Consider the following 19509-nt stretch of genomic DNA (forward strand, 5'->3'; position numbering starts at 1 on the left):
GTGAGAACAATATTGGTCCTATGCATCTTCGAGACAAAGACTGCTCGATGTGGGAACAAGCAGCATCTCAGTTATCAGACCATCAACCTTCTTCTAACCTTCCTACAGCGAAGCATCGTTTCGAGAAGATGTCTTTCTTGTTGTTCCGCCCCGTCGCCCGCCATCGGTGTCGCTATCGAACCTATTCGCCGCCTCCGTTCCATTCGAAGAAGTAGAAAAGGGGGTTCAAATTTTATGAGCCATCACTTCCGCTCTTTCACAGTTGCACACAGTGCTCAAACCCCTCCGCAAACGCTGTGTCGAAGCTTTAACACCTACACTTTGGAAAATCGAATCCTTAATAATTTTCTTAAACTTGCTTCGTCTCGTCTTACACGGGCAGTCTAACTATGTACAATTTATGTGTGCTCAAGATGAGAAACGGAAACGGGATGGGAAATCTGTTCCGAAAACCCGGAGCCAGATTCTCACCTCGTCTGGCAGGGCCATGTTCCGTTGCTGCTGTGGAGGTGATCAAATTTCCGATTCTTATCACACAGTTCGGTCACCCATTGTAGACTTTTATGCATCCTTCACTGACGTCGACGTTACTCGGAGTATCTGGTTTGTTATTCTGGGGGGAGCTTCTGATATGTAAACCGGCCGATCGCCTAACAAAAACATAATCGGATTTATTACACTGGTTCTCGGAATTTGGACAATCACTGAATGGGTACTTGTCAGGGAGCTAAGATTGTTATTAGACAGGAAATAAAAAATGAAATGAAATTGGTTGGGGAACGGAGCTGAAGCTGGAACAGGTACTGAGTTGGGACCTAACAAAGATTGTATTTACTTCGGACTAAGACAGGACTAGGACTGAACTGGGACTAGACTAGGACTGCACTGGAACTGGACTGGGACAGGGATTGGGACAGGACTGGGACTGGGCTAGGACTGGACTAGGACTGGACTGGGAAGGGACTGGGGCAGGACTGGGACTGGACTGGGGCTGGACTGGGACTGGACTGAACTTGGACTGGATTGGGATTGGACTGGGACTGAACTGTGACTGGACTGGACCTGGACTTGGACTGAACTGGAACTGGACTGTGACTAGACTGGGGCAGGACTGGGGCTGGACGGGGAATGGACTGGACTGGACTTGGACTGAATTGGGACTGGACTGAGACTGGACTAGGACTGGACTGGGACTGGACTTGGACTGGACTGGGACTGCATTGGGACTGAACTGGGCTTGAATGGGACTGGACTGGGACTAGACTAAGACTGGACTGGGACTGGCCTGGACTGGGACTGGACTGAGACTGGACTAGACTTGAACTGGATTAGGCCTGGACTGAGACTGGACTAGGACAGGACTTGACTGGACTGGACTTAGACTGAATTGGGACTGGACTGAGACTGGACTGGGACTGGACTGGGACTGCACTGGGACTGGACTGGGGCTGGAATGGGACTGGACTGGAACTGGACTGGGACTAGACTGGGACTGGACTGGGACTACCCAAGCAACACCTCTTGTTTCTCAGTGAGTAACAACAACTGTGGTGTGACTTACTAAAGGTCTGACTTATGCACAACGCGTCGTATTTGGAACTCCTTTGTGACACAAAAAGCGCAAGAGGTGGAGCCTATTTGCAACATCTTGCGGCTACAATGAAAATAAAAACACAAAACCCAACCGGGAATCGAACTATGGACCTTGAGATTTGCAACCTTCTACTATAACCATCACACCAACAATTCTGTTTGGAGATTCTGCTACAAGTGCACTACATAAACAACAAAGTCATTTGTAACTTCATTGTACCTTATACGGAACATGCAGGGGACTGTCAAACATAAAATACTGCTCAGCTGAGCTCAAAGTGTTTACAACATATCAGAACCATTGTAGTCACAGCAAAGAACAGAAGTGTTCTTAATTATGCGACTTATCTGTTTTGTTTCTGATATGAAAGGGTCTGTTCACAAATTACGTAACGCTTTTGGGGGGAGGGGGGAGGTCCATCTTGCGTTATACTTTGTTACACTAAAAGGTGGGGGAGGGGGTGGTTACTACCAAATGTTACGCATAACGCGAATAAAAATTAATTTTAAAGGTTTTTGTAATCACTGATAGAAGTAATTTGCTAATATGTCTTGATCAAGACGATGAATATGTATCAACCTTTCCATACTACCCATAATTGTCCCACGCTACTTGTAGTTTTTTACTTTTTATCTCAGAGTTGAGTTTTGTTCGAAATTTGATAAATTTCGAGGCATTTTTGTCTCACGATGAAAATTCACAATTTCTTTATTATTTTATGGATCGACCTGGGGAATAACGCTTTTATTGGTATTGTATTTCATTATTAGATCTCCCAAACCAAGCCAAAGTTAATAAAGGCAACCCATAAAGTTTTCATTCTAAGTAATTGCATTTTAGCTCAACCACTTCAACCAGATTAAACAGAACAATTTAAAAATAATTTGTCTCTCGTTATCGTTTTAGTCATTACCGTTTTAGTCAATTCAAGCACATAGCGGGACAGTTATGCATAAAAACACCAAGCGAATAATGTATTTCTCGACAGATCAGTCCCACTAAACTAAAATGTAAATGGCCATGGTCGCAAATTCTATTTTGTTTTTTACTAGCTGCATTATCATTGATATCCTTGGTTTTAATAATGAGCCGTTCCTTATAACAGTGTTCAATAAATACCAAAACTCACAGAAAAAAAAGGCATTAAAATTTTCTCAGTTACGCGTTATATGGGGGAGGGTGGGGGTTCCAAAACTGTTACATTTTGTTACGAGGGGGAGGGAGGGGGTCAAAAACTCGGATTTTTGCGTTACGTAATTTGTGAACAAACCCAAACACATCGAATTTTAAACCACCCAAGAAGTCAGATGGGTAGAATATTGCGACGCCACTTAAACGGAAATGAAACATTGTGATTTTCTGAAACTGGGAAGTGGCTTTAATGTGACTCGATGTATTGCCAGTGGCTTCAATGCAATTTATTAGGAACAAACACATATTTGAAAGATGTTGCGCGTGCTGCTTGGGTAGACTGGGACTGGACTGAGACTGGACTGGGACTGGACTGGGACTGTACTAGGACTGAACTGGGACGGGACTGGGACTGGACTGGGACTGGGCTAGGACTGGACTGGGACTGGACTGGGACAGGGACTGGGGCAGGACTGGGATTGGACTGGGACTGGAATGGGACTGAACTGGGACTGGACTGGGACAGGACTGGAATGGGATTGGACTGGGACTGGGCTGGGACTAGACTGGGCCGGACTAGGGCTGGGCAGAGGCTGGGCGGGGGCGTGACTGGGACTGGACTGGGACTGGACTGGGACTGGACTGGGACTGGACTGGGACTGGACTGGGACTGGACTGGGATTGGACTGGGACTGGACTGGGACTGGACTGGGACTGGACTGGGACTGGACTGGGACTGGACTGGGACTGGACTGGGACTGGACTGGGACTGGACTGGGACTGGACTGGGACTGGACTGGGACTGGACTGGGACTGGACTGGGACTGGACTGGGACTGGACTGGGACTGGACTGGGACTGGACTGGGACTGGACTGGACTGGACTGGGACTGGACTGGGACTGGACTGGGACTGGACTGGGACTGGACTGGGACTGGACTGGGACTGGACTGGGACTGTACTGGGACTGAACTGGGACGGGACTGGGACTGGACTGGGACTGGACTGGGACTGGGCTAGGACTGGACTGGGACTGGACTGGGACAGGGACTGGGGCAGGACTGGGATTGGACTGGGACTGGAATGGGACTGAACTGGGACTGGAATGGGACAGGACTGGAATGGGATTGGACTGGGACTGGGCTGGGACTAGACTGGGCCGGACTAGGACTGGACTTGGACTGGACATGGACTGGACTGGGACTGGACTGGGACTGGACTGAAACTGGACTTGGACTGGCTTCGGACTGGACTGAAACTGGGACTGGGACTGGACTGGGACTGAACTGGAGCTGGATTGGGACTGAACTGGGACGGGACTGGGACTGCGACTGGACTGTGACTGGACTGGGACTGGACTGGGACTGGACTGGGACTGGACTGGGACTGCAACTGGACTGCGACTAAACTGGGACTGGACTGGGACAGGACTGGGACGGGACTGGGACGGGACTGGGACTGCACTGGGACTGGACTGGGACTGTACTGAGTCTGGACTGGGACTGGACTGGGAAAGGACTGCAACTGGACTTCGACTAGTCTGGGACTGAACTGGGACTGGACTGGGACTGGACTTGGACTGGACTGGGACTGGACTGTGACTGGACTAGGACCGGACTGGGACTGAACTGGAGCTGGACTGGGACTGGCCTGGGACTGGCTTCGGACTGGGCTGGGAGTGGACTGGGACTGAACTGAACTGAACTGGGACTGGACCGAGACTGGGACTGGACTGGGACTGGACTGAAACTGGACTGGGACTGAGCTGGAACTGAACTGAGACTGGACTGGGATTGATTGGCTGTCTTATTTTTCTTTAATAAATTCAATTTAGGAACAAGGAACAAAAAGCTGCTTTGTCTAGAAGGTCCAAGCCTTTCTCAAAAAGAAAAAAAATCTTCAAATTGAGAGAAAGAAATTCAAGTAAAAAAATTAAGCAATTTCAAATATTGGTTTTTGTATTTATTGTGTTATATTTGTGTGTTTGCGCAGAAATTCTTTCGAATTTACTTCAGAAGTTTTGAGCAAGTTCAAGAAAAACAAAAAATAAATTTTCGTTTTGTTGATAAAAATAATAAAAATAAAATATTTTTCATCACTCATCTCAATCAAAACCGAATGCAATGTCCGGATGACTTCTTCCAATAAAATCTAAACCAAGCGTCATCTTCAAGAAATAAAAGCGAAGGCATCCCTTTGGTAGCCCCTTGCCAATGACACTGACATACACTGACTTCCAAAACACGCATCGGTCGGACGAAACGATGCTATCGAAAATAATGAAAATCTATCGTCATTGCAAGAGGAAAACCGCCTCAAGGAAGCTGGGATGATTTTAAGAAACCGGCACCGTATCGAGACAAAGACAATCATTTTCCTTCCGCAGCTTACATAGGGACGACCCAAGGAAGGGGATGCAGTGGGAATTGATTGATGATGGAGTTATGATCGGTATTTATTACAGGGTAGCTCGGCTCTTTCCTACATCTCGAAGAAAGGATGCAAGGTTGCATCCCCGAATCGGTCAACTGTCTTTCTCAATTAGTTGCTGGCTTCGGGTTCTGGATCCCCGTCCCAGTATCCGTTCAAGACTTTTCCCCCAGCACAGCATTGTATGACTCTGGTCAGACTTCGGTTCCGGTATGAAGCTTCGATTGGAAATTTCATTAATTTTGATTTTAAAAAGACGTTCGTTCGTTTCTTGGCTTGGTTGGATCCGACGGAGCTCTGTTTCTTTGCGAGTGGGGTCGTTTCTTATGTATATCACCGAAGAAGAGAGGGGCCCAGGCGGCCAAGTGTACATGTGTCAGGGAACGTGTGCGAATGCATACGCACTGCTGACCAAACCACAAGAAGCTCGGGTCCAGAAAATCTAATTATTCCTTGTAAACTATGCATGCCTTCACTCTCCGGGCTTTCGAAGCCTTTCTTTCGGTGAAGACTACTCCTCCCCGTTTTCTTTGCATTCCACCCAACTCAGAAGTAGATTTTCTTCTTGTGTCTTAAATTATATCTTACGGCCCCCGCTTGGGTCTCACTACCCACCACTTCGCCCTCCTCTGGTGTTCGATACGCCAGAAATCCTTATCTAACCCGGAGTCTACCCAAACCTCTTTTTCCAGCTCAGTTCTAGCAGCAGTCCAAATAATATACTTCGGGTGGTCAGGCTTGTGCAGTGTGAGCCCTCTTCCAGAAGTATCCAGTGTGTAGCTTCGAAAATCGACTCCCCTGCATCCTGGGCCCTATACGGCACCCAGCAGCAAACGGAGATGCAAATTGCAAAATTGCACCACCCCAAGAAGAATGGAAAATCCCTCCCTATTGCTGTGCTTTGGCTGGCCTGGAAAGTTGCACCCCATACCAGCGGGCTCTGGCTGGGCGCATGCATGCATGCAAACTCACCGACGACGGGTGGACGACGACGAACGCACGCACCAATTGAAAATATAAGGCACTGAGAAGTGAGTGGGAGCACTTTTTGCCTACTCGTGTACCAAGTCGAACGTCATCTCAAGACGAAGCAGCAGCAGCAACAGCAGTAGCAACAGCAAGCCTTCGAAAGACTTCATTCGATTCGGGTTGGCTACCAGATGATTCTTGGATTTTCTTATATTTCGAGCTACAACAATGCACAAGCCCTTCGGCCTCTTCTTGAGCCCTTGCGGGACTGGCGGAATATGAATTTGGTTATGTTGTGATCTGATATGTATTTTTTCTGAATATTTGTGTATTTACGCACGGCATACAAAAAAACAAGGCAGGCTCATCACGTATGTAAACATTCAGTTTGAATGTAAACATGTGACGTCACTGCTATCTTCGCACAAGCTGGACCGAGACGATGCTCTACGGTCGCAGCATGCTTACTTTTGTACTCCAACTTGTGGCGATAAAATATGCGTCACATTCGAAGTGTCATTTTTCTAACGAGCCTGCTCTGTTTTCTGTATACCGTGTATTTATGTAACTCTTCAATCGTCAATCTACAGTCTAATCAAGAATTGCCCAGCTGACCAAATATGGTCGAAACTTCACAGGTCCTTTGCATGCTTTGAGATATGGTAGAATACATTTTTCAGCTGTATTGTATTGCGTCGATGCAGTAAACACAAATTCCCACAATCCATTTTGTGTTTATAAAGTCTGGAGAATCTTTGGAATCCGTTGGAAATGGGATGTTTAGAAAATCTGTCACAGATCCAAATAAACTTAAGAAAAAGGAAAATTTCAGTGAGTCTATTCAACTAGGGAAATGAAGGTTTAAAAAGGTTTCAGAATCTTGACTATTTCGTTTCTGAAGTGATCCAAAAACACTCATTCTTACGGTTTTCGGGTCATATTGGCCCGGATTTGACTTAGCAATATCCAGGCTAAATTTATAAGTTTTTATACCCTAAATCATTGTTATTATATTCTGCAATCGTAGTTGGATCGGCTGTTGGCTATTTTTACATGGACAAAACATGTACAAAAACATCGCGCAACAATGATTTCATTATGTCTTTTCTCAAAATCTTTTTCAGTGATGATGGAAAACGAATTTCCATTTCCCAGCCATATTTGCTATCCCGGGATTCGGGATAGAAATGTTCGTATATCCCAGGAAATCACTGGATCTCTGGATTCTTAGATTAAAAACAAAACTGTTTTTTTTGTTTTCAATCCAATTTTCTTCAATGTTCAGGGGTAAAGATTATATATTAAAGTGGTCAGATAATACGGAGATATCTGGAGATAATACTTAAACAAAATTTGATTTGAGAAATATATCTTTAAGAAGCAAATAATATTCACATTCCTTTCGGAAAATAAACTGCGATTTTTTGGAACGATGTTTGCCGAGCCTGAAAAGACGCATTTGCTGTCGTTCAATGTCGGCTTAGCTATTTGCATTGTTTTGAATATGTATTGGATTTATACAGTTGCTTGGTTTGCAATCAGTGCCCTATTGAAGTAACGTATTTTCTGTTAGAATATCAGATTGTGTGTGAAACCTCGCTGTAGACGGAAGATGCACAGTAGAGCCATACTGGACTCATAAGCTATTGGAGATAAGGGAACCCCCTCACCCCTTGGCAGCCTGCTGACTGATACTTTTTCCAGCAGCTGTAGCTCTCTCTTATCCTTACCAAGCTATGGGCTCAGAAACGGTTCTGGATCTACAACTTAGTGTCGATGGATCGGCCACATAAGCCATCTGGCGCCGTGGGATCATGAATTGGCTGCGTTACTCGTGGATAGCGTCGTGCGGAATTTATTGGGAACGTTTGATAGGTTGCTGGCTGGTCAGCAGAAGTTCAGGAGGAGCTGCGGATTCAAGAACTATGCAAACATCGAAGTCGGTACAATTTTACCGGCACATGTGCTGGAGAGGTGGGTATACAAACGTTGAATATCAGTTGTACGGGCAACATATTGGACTAGAAATTGTTTTGGAGGAGCTCAGGATAGCTGGCTTAGTTTTAGAATGAGCGAGGCATGCTGTAGACAAACGATGGGTAAAAAGCAGGTGCCAAATCAATGAGACTGCACTTCCAAATATCTTAGAATATGGTTAATATTGTATTGTAGATATTTGTTGTTCTTTAAATAAAAGAGAGCTGCAGCTTACAAAAATATCAGTAAGTAGCCCGACATGAAGTGAAGGTTTGTATTGCGTTTTCTTTGTGAGAAGATTCCCTTTTCCTCAATATTTTCTTGACTGATGCAGATTATAAAACATATGTAGGGTCTATCACTTAAGTTGGCCTAAGGTTTTTTGTCCCTGGATTTTCAGGATTTCGAAAATAATATCCCAGGAATCAGGAAATCCCAAATATTCATAAATTCCGGGATTTTTTGTGATGCAATCTGTATTTCCACAGATGTTCCAGGTTCTCTAAATCATTCTGGAGTTCAGACTTAATAACTCTTGGAACAAAATCGATGGCAAGCTTGTGGTGCAGCTGTCGTCGATTGCCACAAACGCCAATGCCAGGAAGATTCGAAGAATAATTTGGCAGTTTCAGCCTCTGTAGTACGAATTCTGTTATCAGGTTGATAAGGCTCGCACGTGATGCATTTAGTCATTTTTCACTGTAGTTGAACCATGGCTAGCCCCAAGAATACTTGTTTGTACCGGTGTACAGGTGTGCGCTGCCGACATTTTTGCTTCGACGGGCTGCCGTATAAAATCTGTCAAGTCGATAATCTATAATTTTTCACGACGATTTCAAATTTGTAGATCGGCGTGAAAAATTATAGATTATCATATCGACTTGACAGATTTTAAACAGCTGCCCGTCGATGCTAAAATGTCGGCAGCGCACATCTTAGCTGAAGACCACAAGGCCGAAAGTCGTTTGGCCGAATGGACAAACGTACTCTCTTGCTGATTAAGATTGCGTGGGATTTTATTCAGACTTCTTCTTTCTTCTATCTCACTTCTTCCTTCCACCTTCTTTCTTATCTTTTGTCTTTTTTTCTTCCTCCCTCTTACTTCTTACATTTTCCATTTTCCTACTTCTCACACTCACTACTCTCTATCACTTCTCACTTCTCACTACTCCCTTTCCATTTGTGACATCACTTCACACTACTTCGCACTTCTCACTATTTATTTCTCGCTTCTTCCCTCTTACTGTAAAAATGGAAAAGTGCGAAGCGTGAAGTGAGAAATTATGAGTTAGATATGAGAAGCTCACTTTTTTACAATAAAAAGTGAGGCGTGAAAAGTTTCAGTTCTCACTTTTTATTCCCTACTTCCAATTTATTTTTTCTCACTCCTCAATTCTTATTTCTTACTGCTCAATCATCATTAATCACTTTACACTTTTCACGTCCATCATTGTTCTGCCAAACAACATTCTCGGTCGTATGACCGGTTCGGCTAAATAACCATTTATGCCGAACGGCGTTTTGGACTAAATGACCAGTTTGACCGCATGTCCCTTTCGGTTGACTGTTACTTCCATCGAATGAAATTTTGGCCGTTGGACCGTTTTCGGCCAAATGGAATTAGACAAGCTGACTTTCGGCCTAACGTGTTATTCGGCTAAGTAATGTTTGGCTAAATGGATTTCATTTTTTACTAAATTACATTTGTTCCAAAATGCCATAACCGTATCGCTGAACACAAAAAAAGGCTTTTTTACTCCGAAAAAAATTGCATCCAATCATGCTCTTCAGGAACGTACGTTTACCTAAGCCCAGTAATCATGTCCTATCATGGTTTATTATACAAAAACTATGTGAAGGTTTTTAAAGCCAATTTATGTTTCTGAGGTAATTCAAGACCCCTCCAAGCTCTGGAGGGAAGGGGGGGGGGTATATACAAATGAAACACAGATTTCCGCATAACTCGAGAGCTACTCAAAGAGAAAGCATTCGCTCAAAAGCAATCGTGCTTGGGTGCTTTCTTAGATATTGGAGGTGCTTTTGACAATGTGTCTTTCGATGCAATATTGGAAGCCGCACGTTGTCATGGGCTACCTAATATAATAACCAAATGGATTCACCAGATGCTTAAAAACCGACATCTCTACTCGACATTACATCAAGCAGCGATTAGGAAATAAAGTGTCTGCGAATGTCCTCAAGGGGGAGTATTATCTCCACTTTTGTGGAATCTCGTTGCAGATTCACTATTGAGGTTACTCAATAATGGCGGTTTTCCTACCTATGGGTTTGCCGACGACTATCTAACATTGATAGTGGGTTTGTGCATTACTACCTTATTCGACCTGATGCAAAATGCTCTTCAGGTAGTTGAAAGTTGGTATCGCCAATATGGCCTTTCGGTCAATCCGAATAAAACATCTTTTCACGAAAAAACGTAACCGTAATGGTATTCGTCAATGACATCTTTTTGATTCTAAAATCAATGTAACTGATCAAGTAAAGTATGTGGGTCTAATTTTGGATTCAAAGCTTTCCTGGACTCCTAAAATTGAGTTCAGAATCAAAAAGGCGTGTATGGCTTTCGGCCAATGCCGACGAACCTTTGGTAAAACTTGGTGTCTTAAACCCAAATATATCAAATGGATTTACATAACAGTTGTACGACCAATTTTGGCTTATGGATGTCTTGTGTGGTGGCAAAAGGGGGAAGTGAGGACAATTCAATCTAAATTAGGCCATCTTCAAAGGATGTGTCTAATGGCAATGACTGATGCGTTCTCTTCAACTCCCACAGCTGCTCTCGAAGTTCTCTTTTACGTGGACCCACTACACATAGGTAGAATGGGTGCAGGTGTCTACTCGCGTGAGCTAAGATTGGAACAGTCAAACTCACTGGGTAGACACTGCACTGTCTTTCAAGCGGAAATATTTGCCATTATGGAGGCTCTTCAGAAACACATAATGAGCAGAGTAATATACTTCTGTTCAGATAGCCAAGCAGCTATTAAAGCTCTCGCCTCAGCCAACTCAAGGTCGAAGTTAGTAATCGCATGTCGAACTCAAATTGAGGAACTAAATCCAGTTAATACTTTACACCTTATATGGGTACCTGGCCATTCTTCCAAGGCTGGAAACGAATTGACTGATGAGTTAGCTCGCACTGGAGCATCACAACACTTTTTTGGTCCTGAGCCAGCTATTTCAATATCTGAGTGTTGGGTGAAGCATTTGATAAGCTCTTGGGCTGTCACTCAGCACAAATGGCATTGGAGTAGTCTGGATTCATGTCATCAAACAAAATTGGGAGCCATTTCCGGTAGTAGCAAGCTATTTAGCTATTTAGCTAATCTAAACAGAATTGCAGTGTCTTAGTCAAGGCCTTGACAGGTCACTGTCGACTGAACTATCAAATGGCAAATATTCAACGCGTTGAATCATCTGTTTGTGATAATTGTGAATCCAATTATGGAACTTCTAATCATCTGATATGTAACTGCCCATTCTATGCGCAATTGGTAAACACTTACGTAGTGAAATTGACTTTAGATACCTGAAACTTCAGAGTATTCTATTGTTCATAACCCGTTGTTAGAAGGAGCTATAAGCTCTTGTACGTTGTATGCCCTCTTCTAGGGCCCTCATCCAAACTTTCCTTTTATTATCCCATCCACATTCCTTTCTGTTTTGTTCACTTAATTTTCCGTCAGGAGTGTGATGAATTTTTTTTTTAATTTCTTTGTTAACGTGATTTTTTAAGGTTTGACATAAGCTCATCACGGAGTGATGAAAAAGGCTGTGAAGGCGATGGCACAAATCTTCCAAATTGAGGCCGATGTTCTGATACCTGATGGTTTATTATACAAAAGCTATGTGAAGGTTTTTAAAGCCAATTTATGTATCTGATGTAATTTAAGACCCCTGCACGCTCTGGAGGGAAGGGGGCTCATATACAAATGAAACACAGATTTCCGCATAACCCGAGAGCTACTCAAGCAAATGGAACCGAATGTTGCATGCGGGAAAATAAGTTATGACGTTTCCTATGCGATTAAATTCGCCCCTTCTGAATACGTTTTCGTCTCAATTAATTTAGGGCGAGACGAAGTTCGACGGAACAGCTAGTATTAAATAAAATTATGTCCTACTACCAACAATTTTCTAAAGGTCCAGGGGAGGGGGTATTTATTAAAAAAAACTCCTCTAATTTATAAAAGACTGTCTTGATAATCCACAAAATCTACCTACCGTATTTTTTGCCTCCTCAAATTGTTATTTTGGCAAAAAATCCGTTGGTAATTCATTTTGCCTTTCTCGTACAACAAAGTTGTACCAGAAGGCTATAATTTCACTCCAAAAGTGTGTATGTGTGTAGCCCATAAATATTTTTTTGTTAAACGCGTTTCATATAGAAGGACTTGACAGATTCGAGTGCAACTGGTTTCATTCGACGGAGCAAATTTCCTAGTTGGACACTATTGTTTTTGTTTTTCAATAAATCAAGCAGTTTGGATTATATTTTTATTTTTTAATCAACAAAAACACAAATGCACACATTGAATCATTAATCATTTTAGCCGTGGCGCAACCCATTACTCTCATAATTGAGTAATTATTAAGCAACGTACTAGAATTGCACCAAATCTTTTTACCGCCAAAATGTAGGCAATAAGCACTGCATTTACAACATTAATTCGAATTCAACATATTGAATCGAGAAAGGCATCATCACCACTGGTGGATAAATTTGGGTTTTTATATTTGTATCGGCATAATTGTACAGATCAACTGGTTTTAAAACATCGAATACAATTTGACAAAGCAATCCCAATTCTTCACTTTTCCGTTACATTATTCCTCTCTGACAGTCTTACCAGATGGGATTTGGACCGATGTTTCAGCCCCAGTGTTGGTAGAATCATACTCAAATCTCAATCATCGAGGCTTCATGCACGAGCTAACTCGCTTGCGATTCTGTAGGGAGAGCATCACGAATGAGTTTCTTGGACAGAATCGCATCGCTTCGCTCACTCGTCGAAAATGATTTCGCTCTAAAAAGCGTCAAAATGCAGTTGAAACGTAGGTTTTGTTTATGTATGGATTTATTAGTCATTGTTTTAGGCGAAAAAGGTTAATTCAATGCATTCAATAATGAAGAACACGTAAAAATCATGCAATGATGCAAATCGCGATTCGAATCATGAGAGATTCTTTGGGCCATGTTTCTGGTAAGATTAGACTCACGCATGATTTAATCGCCGATGAAATTTAAGAATTAGAGATTTTACCAACACTGGTCAGCCCCCTCACATGGCCTCACGGCATCAGCAAAGGGGCCTCATCATGGGATCATAAAGGCAACTATTCTACCTGGGTTCGAGGGGTAATCCTAAGGAGGGCCCAACAACCATGAATAAAGCTAAGCCAACCAACAAAGCAACGGAAGTGATCCCCTTCGCAAGAAGAGGTTGGGAGAGGTCCAATGATACAGAAATAGCCCGCATACAGCAGTACAATACGGAGAAGATAGGGTCGAGAGGGGTCCTGTCGAGCTTAACCGTCATCATGGTGCATCTCGATAACATTATCGACTTCATCAATGATGGACGGAACAATATGTCGAGAGACCTGAATCTGGAGCTGCCTAAGCTTCTCAATTTCTTTCTTGCTGCAAAGCAGGAACAAGACTCAGCAGCACACATGTTGTAAACAAATTTATATTACTCATATACGACTAAATCCAGTCATATACGCGTTACTGCAACCAAATCGGTCTGAATTGTGCTGCTAGGGGAAGTACTTGAGACTAGGCTGGAGGGCTGTGGCAAGGCGGAAAAGCATACACAGACTGATCCCTTCTCCTTTTATAGAACTACAACCATGGAACCTGAGGCGCTAGTTTTCGCATTCAGCGATAGAGTGGCAGAAAGGAGGGTCTGTAGGGTCATGGATTCGAGTCCCATCGAAGGGAAAGTGGTAAACTCCAATACATTTTCCAAATCAATATCTTCCACATAACGTACATATTCACATATAAGTTTCCACAACATTGTAAAAAAGAAAGGAGGTCAGACAAACGCGCCACACGCCTAGCCATAAACGTTTTCCACAGACGGAAAAAAGATGTCGGGAGAGCGCATACCAGGATAGCCTCTACCAAGAACCGGTAACCGACAAGTACTTCCGCTGCCTTGAAGCGGGACACAAATCACGGTGTAAAAATGGGATCATTATCGGAGTTTCATGTACCTCTGATTTTTTTTTTCACAGTAAGTTAGGTATAAGGTCATTAGAATGAGGCTCAAGGTTTTTTTTTAATATTTCTCGCTTAACTTTTCAAAAGGTCCTAAGTAACATTTTTTTTATGAATTAATTCGAGTAGCGCAATCAACAGACCAATATGAAAGCTTTTGATTGCACTACTCAAATTAATTCATGAAAAAAATGTTACTTAGGACCTTTTGAAAAGTTAAGCGAGATTTCATCGGCGATTTTTTGAAAAAAAAAGTGATTTTTATTGTTTTTTCTCAAATATTCGGTGTAAAAAGTAAATTGAAAACTCACCAATGAATGAATCAAAATAATTAACCCTCAGAATTGGAAATATACACATTTAAAGTTTTTTTGTATAGAGAACCAATATTTAAACGGATCTAAAATAATAAAAAAATCTTTTTTTATGTAAGTCAAGTGTTTTTTAATTTTTTTTGCCCGTATTACAATATTTTTTTAGCAATTACTATCTATTTCCGGCATATATCCTGTTCTCTGTTAAATAAAATGTCTGCAATTATGTCTTCCGACATTTGCACTAGATGACCTGCCAACTGAAGTGCACCGTATTTTTATTTATAACATTTTCTTTTTCAAACATATGATACAGATGCGTATGCACCATGCGTATGCACCACAAGCTTTTTCTGCCCTCTCACTGAGTATTGTACATAACATATTCCACTCGTTAAATTCGAAAGCTTTCTAGACCGCCGTAATTTATCACCGCAAGAGCTAAAGTATTATGATATGTGAATTTCATTTCCGTCTGTTATTGCACGAGACCAAACTTAGTCCTGGAACTGGTTACGTAAGCAAAAGGTAACCTTATTCGTAGTAGAAATGCTTCACCGATTATAAAGTCTCTCCAAGCATTTGGAGGGTAAACATTTTTTCGACACCTTCAAACACAACCAAAACAAAATTTGAAAATTTATATGAGCAATTGTCCATGCGATGGGAGAGGGGTATTCAAAATTGACCAAAACCTGTCCACCTGGTATAATGACAGCCCCTAAGATGACCAGACGTCCCGGATTATGCGAGACAGTCCCGGGTTCAGCCTACTTGCCCCGCATTGCTAGGCGTCCCGGAAAACGTTCCGCATTCGATGATGAATCTATTAAGTTTGAAGAATCTGTGGAATCCGTAGAAAATTGAATGTCCAGAAAATCTGTAACAGATTCTCGAATATTATCATTAGACATATTTAAACAGATTTTGCTCAGTTAGCATATCAGGACAGTCGGTATCTCCCTTAACAGCTTCCCAGCAAAAGCACCCTGAACAATTGTTCGCCTCACGTGAAGTGGTTTTATTTTAGGCGGCAGCATTCCACGTACGTTCCAAGTAACTGTATATCTTACGAACATTCATCGAGTGGTTTTTATTCAGGCGACCTAACTGGGCTCCATATGACAACATTCGACTCCAAAACTTTCCGAACAGTAGAGGGTTCTCGTCGAAACTCGTCCTCAATTTTGAACATGAAGCCCAATTTATTGTCGATTTGCTCTGGGGATGATGTCATTGTAGTGAACTCAGAAAGTAACTCATTGTCCGGAAAGGATTTAGTCGAAGACGAGCGGCTCGTTCTCGTACTGGTATTATTGATGTTGCATTTTTGACATTGCGGCACAACAAATTAATTAGGCAAACACCAATCCACGCCATGTTAGGGGCCCTCCTTGGCCTAGCGGTAAGATGCGCGGCTATAAAGCAAGACCATGCTGAGAGTGGCTGGGTTCGATTCCCGGTGCCGATCTCGACAATTTTCGGTTTGGAAATTGCCTCGATTTCCCTGGGCATAAAAGTATCATCGTGTCAGCCTCATGATATACGAATGCATAAATGGCAACTTGGTTTAGAAACCTCGAGGTTAATAACTGTGGAAGTGCTGATTGAACACTAGGGTAAAAGACCCAATAGTGGAGGAACTAAGCACGTTCCACCACTATTTGTTGGTTCACACCAAGCCTATACTTCATTTCACTTACCTCAAGGGCGCACATGGAATATTATCAATTATATTTGATCCGAAAGGGGTCCTGATTGCAGCAGCATCCATCATTGTTACCTAAAATGGTACCTCCAATTATTGATGCAGTGTTCCAATAGTTGCGGTATTTTTTAATTCATGTTCCTATAGGTAGTTGCGAATCCCATTGTTTTCATACACTACCGCACTACTGCAATTCTCAACCTGTTTTCCTGTATTTCGTGTAATGACAGGTCAACAAATTGATAGACTATATGGGTTGCTGCGTTAAATACGTAGATTGTGCAAAAACAACACTACCGCAACTATAGGAGTACCCACGACTATCGGAACTTTTACCCTAAGCAGCGAGGCGGCAATGTCCCAGTGGGGGATTTACTACCAATAAGAAGAAGAAGAAGAAGAAGCACCATGTTTTGAAGCTTCAAGCAGTCCTGTCGTATATTATCGTTTTAAAAATTTCTGTAGTATTTGTACACAGCGAGAGATCGTTTATAAGGCCGTTACAAATATTTAATTTAAATTATGTCCTACTGGTCTCTGAAAGGTAAAGGGGGGGATAACAAAAAATAAATATTAAAATGGAAAAAAAACAATAAAACTTCTCGGATTTGTTAAAGAATGTTTTGAAATCCTCAAAATCATCCACATGTTTTGTTGTTGCCCTCAAATATATATTTTTGGGCAAAAGAAATCCGAGGGGAGAGACATAATTATTTTAAATATTTGTATCGGCCTAATTATCGAGAGCAAAGTTAATGCGTTGCGGAATTTCCGAAGATAGATAGCATGGTCCACTATATCGAATGTCGCCTTCAGATCCATATACACAGCATCAATCCCGCTTTCAGATTCATATACACCCCGAGTCCACGTGAAAAGTTAAAAATGGGTTAAACCGGCATCGATGTGGTTTTTACAGCAGAGAAACAGTGACTTGTGTAAACAAAATGTTCGATCAGCATTGTACAGGCGCACAAGAAGACAAAAAGGAAATTCCGCGATAATTCAGGATATCTCGTTTGTCTCCTTCCGTGTAGAAAGGATTTGTAAGATCTACGGATTCAAAAATATTTGAAGATATTCTGAAGAGCTTAGGTCATGCCGGCCGAAGCAACCCATTTTCTTTAATTTAAAGATTTTAGTGTAGGGAGACCGGGGCTGGTTGGCCGAAGCGGCAGGTTGACCGATCGGCTTTTGTGAAAACGTTTTGAGGCATTTTTAAGGCTCATTATAATGATTTGGGTGAGGTATTAGATCGCCCATGCACAGATGTAATTTCAAGTGTTTTAGTGTTTCCATTTGCTCAAGATCACGTTTTTTTTTTGCTAATTTGGTGCGAGTGAGTAAATTTATGTTAATATTCACCAGATTTCTAGATACGTGGCACGCTGGAGAAGGTATTATTTTTATTCATTTTTGTGTTTGTTAATTTTGATTGTCCTCAAAAATATCTCGTGGGGTAGGTTGGCCAACTTTTGTGTGGTTTGTTTATCCGTGTTTAAAGCTTAGTAAATACCAATTGACACAATTTTAACCGATTCCCCAATAAAAGCAGCATTGAAAGAAGAGAAAATGCTCGAGAAAATTATATCAAATGTAAGTGTAGGCTGGCGGAGAAAAAAACTGTAGCGAAAGTTGTAAAAAGTTCACTAAAAATGTTTTAAAAAGACTAAAAAGTAAAGAGTTGTGATTTTTTTACATGCCTAGAAATTACAAAACTATAAACACTACATTTTACCCACTTCTAAACATTGCCCGCTGATTGATTTGATGTGTTTCACTTATTTTAACAAACTCGGCCAACCTATTCCAGTCCTGGGGTTGGTTGGCCGTTTTTTCCGCCGCATTTGTTTTGTTATAACTTTTTTCTCAATTTGTGTTCATCGATGAAAATATGTCATAAAGTCGTATATTTATGACAGTGAAAACCGTTTTTTCAAAAGTCGAACCAGAACTAGTACAAACATTCCGAAAGCAAAACTCGTCCAACCAATCCCGGTCTTCCCTATGTAATTGTTTCCATAAAATCGAAAAGTAAGCATCATACTGAGTGTTATAGCTCAATAGGAGAGAAATCTCTTTTGAAACGATTTGATATGTTTCAAATTCGCGAAGTCGAAGCAAATTCTGCTCTTCCCTCCTATGGGAAATCCCATTGCTATCTGTCAGAGTGTAAAAACCCATAAAGAACTGTCATTGTTTGTGTGAAGAATTTTGCTTCGGCTTCGCGAATTATATAATGCATAAGATGTCCCGGATTGGCCTCAGAAAAATATGGTCACTTTACCCCAAGAGGGTATGTATGAGATGTGACTGGAGGTGTGATTTTTTTTAACTTGGAATGTTTGTGAAGTGGGACAATGATTTCTAAAATATTGTTGTTCTTATAATGGTTTCATAGGAGACTTGAAGAATAAATCGCTATGTTCAAGGACATTATAAGGCCATTACTTGGGATGTTTCCCAGAAGTTGAAAGACGTATTACTGCTGCGAAAATGGTCTTCTAAAAGGTAAGTTACCAGTTGTCTGCCACAAACGAGCCTGATATGGAACAAAACAGTTAAAACATTATTGTAATGTCCAGCTTCCAATTCAGTTTGTGATTTTCAAATTGCTGTCGTTCACTCCGTTTCGAATGGGTTTAGGCAACTCTCGTCTTTGCTGCAGCCCGAAAAACCTACTTCCCTCTGCCAGAATAATGTTGCCGCCTCCACAGCATCCAAAAGCATCAGCTTCCCACTTTCTTCTTCTGGGATCCTATATGTGTAGGATGATTAGGTAACTTTCTTGTGCAATCCATCCGTTCTCACACCGACCGACACGTATGTCGTCTTCGAATCGACTTGGACTGGACTTGGCTAGCAGAGTGCGTCTTCTTTGTCTGCCTTCGGAAGAAAAGTCCGGCAAGAAAAGCTCAAGTTCCACAATTGGACATTGGCACCGGCGGGTGACGGGGGATGGAACCGGAGGGATGCTCGGTCATAACAAAATCTACACACTCTATTAAAATGCGTTCAAATACCAGCTTATACATCTCGCATCTTATGTATATTCCACCCACTCTTCCCCTGTGTCTATCTCTCTTTCTGTCCTTGGGTTTGACCGGTTTTTGCGAGATAAAAGGGGAAGAAGT

At 42.1% G+C, this 19509-nt stretch overlaps 1 protein-coding gene across 5 annotated transcripts in view; it reads left to right on the forward strand.

Annotated features, from left to right (window-relative positions):
- Positions 1-19509, forward strand: part of LOC134203541 (mushroom body large-type Kenyon cell-specific protein 1) — a 479310-nt gene that overhangs the window by 354988 nt on the left and 104813 nt on the right. Inside the window, exon 1 of one of the 5 annotated variants that reach the window (XM_062678399.1) lies at positions 7982-8097. The exons of the other annotated variants lie outside the window; for them this stretch is intronic. Within the exon in view, the coding sequence (XP_062534383.1) occupies positions 8049-8097 (49 nt within the window). The 5' untranslated portion in view covers positions 7982-8048. Of the gene's footprint in view, positions 1-7981; positions 8098-19509 lie in introns of those variants that run through there. 5 annotated transcript variants of the gene reach the window in all.

The sequence above is a fragment of the Armigeres subalbatus genome, chromosome 1, assembly GCF_024139115.2.
Source record: "Armigeres subalbatus isolate Guangzhou_Male chromosome 1, GZ_Asu_2, whole genome shotgun sequence".
NCBI classification, from domain to species: domain Eukaryota; kingdom Metazoa; phylum Arthropoda; class Insecta; order Diptera; family Culicidae; genus Armigeres; species Armigeres subalbatus.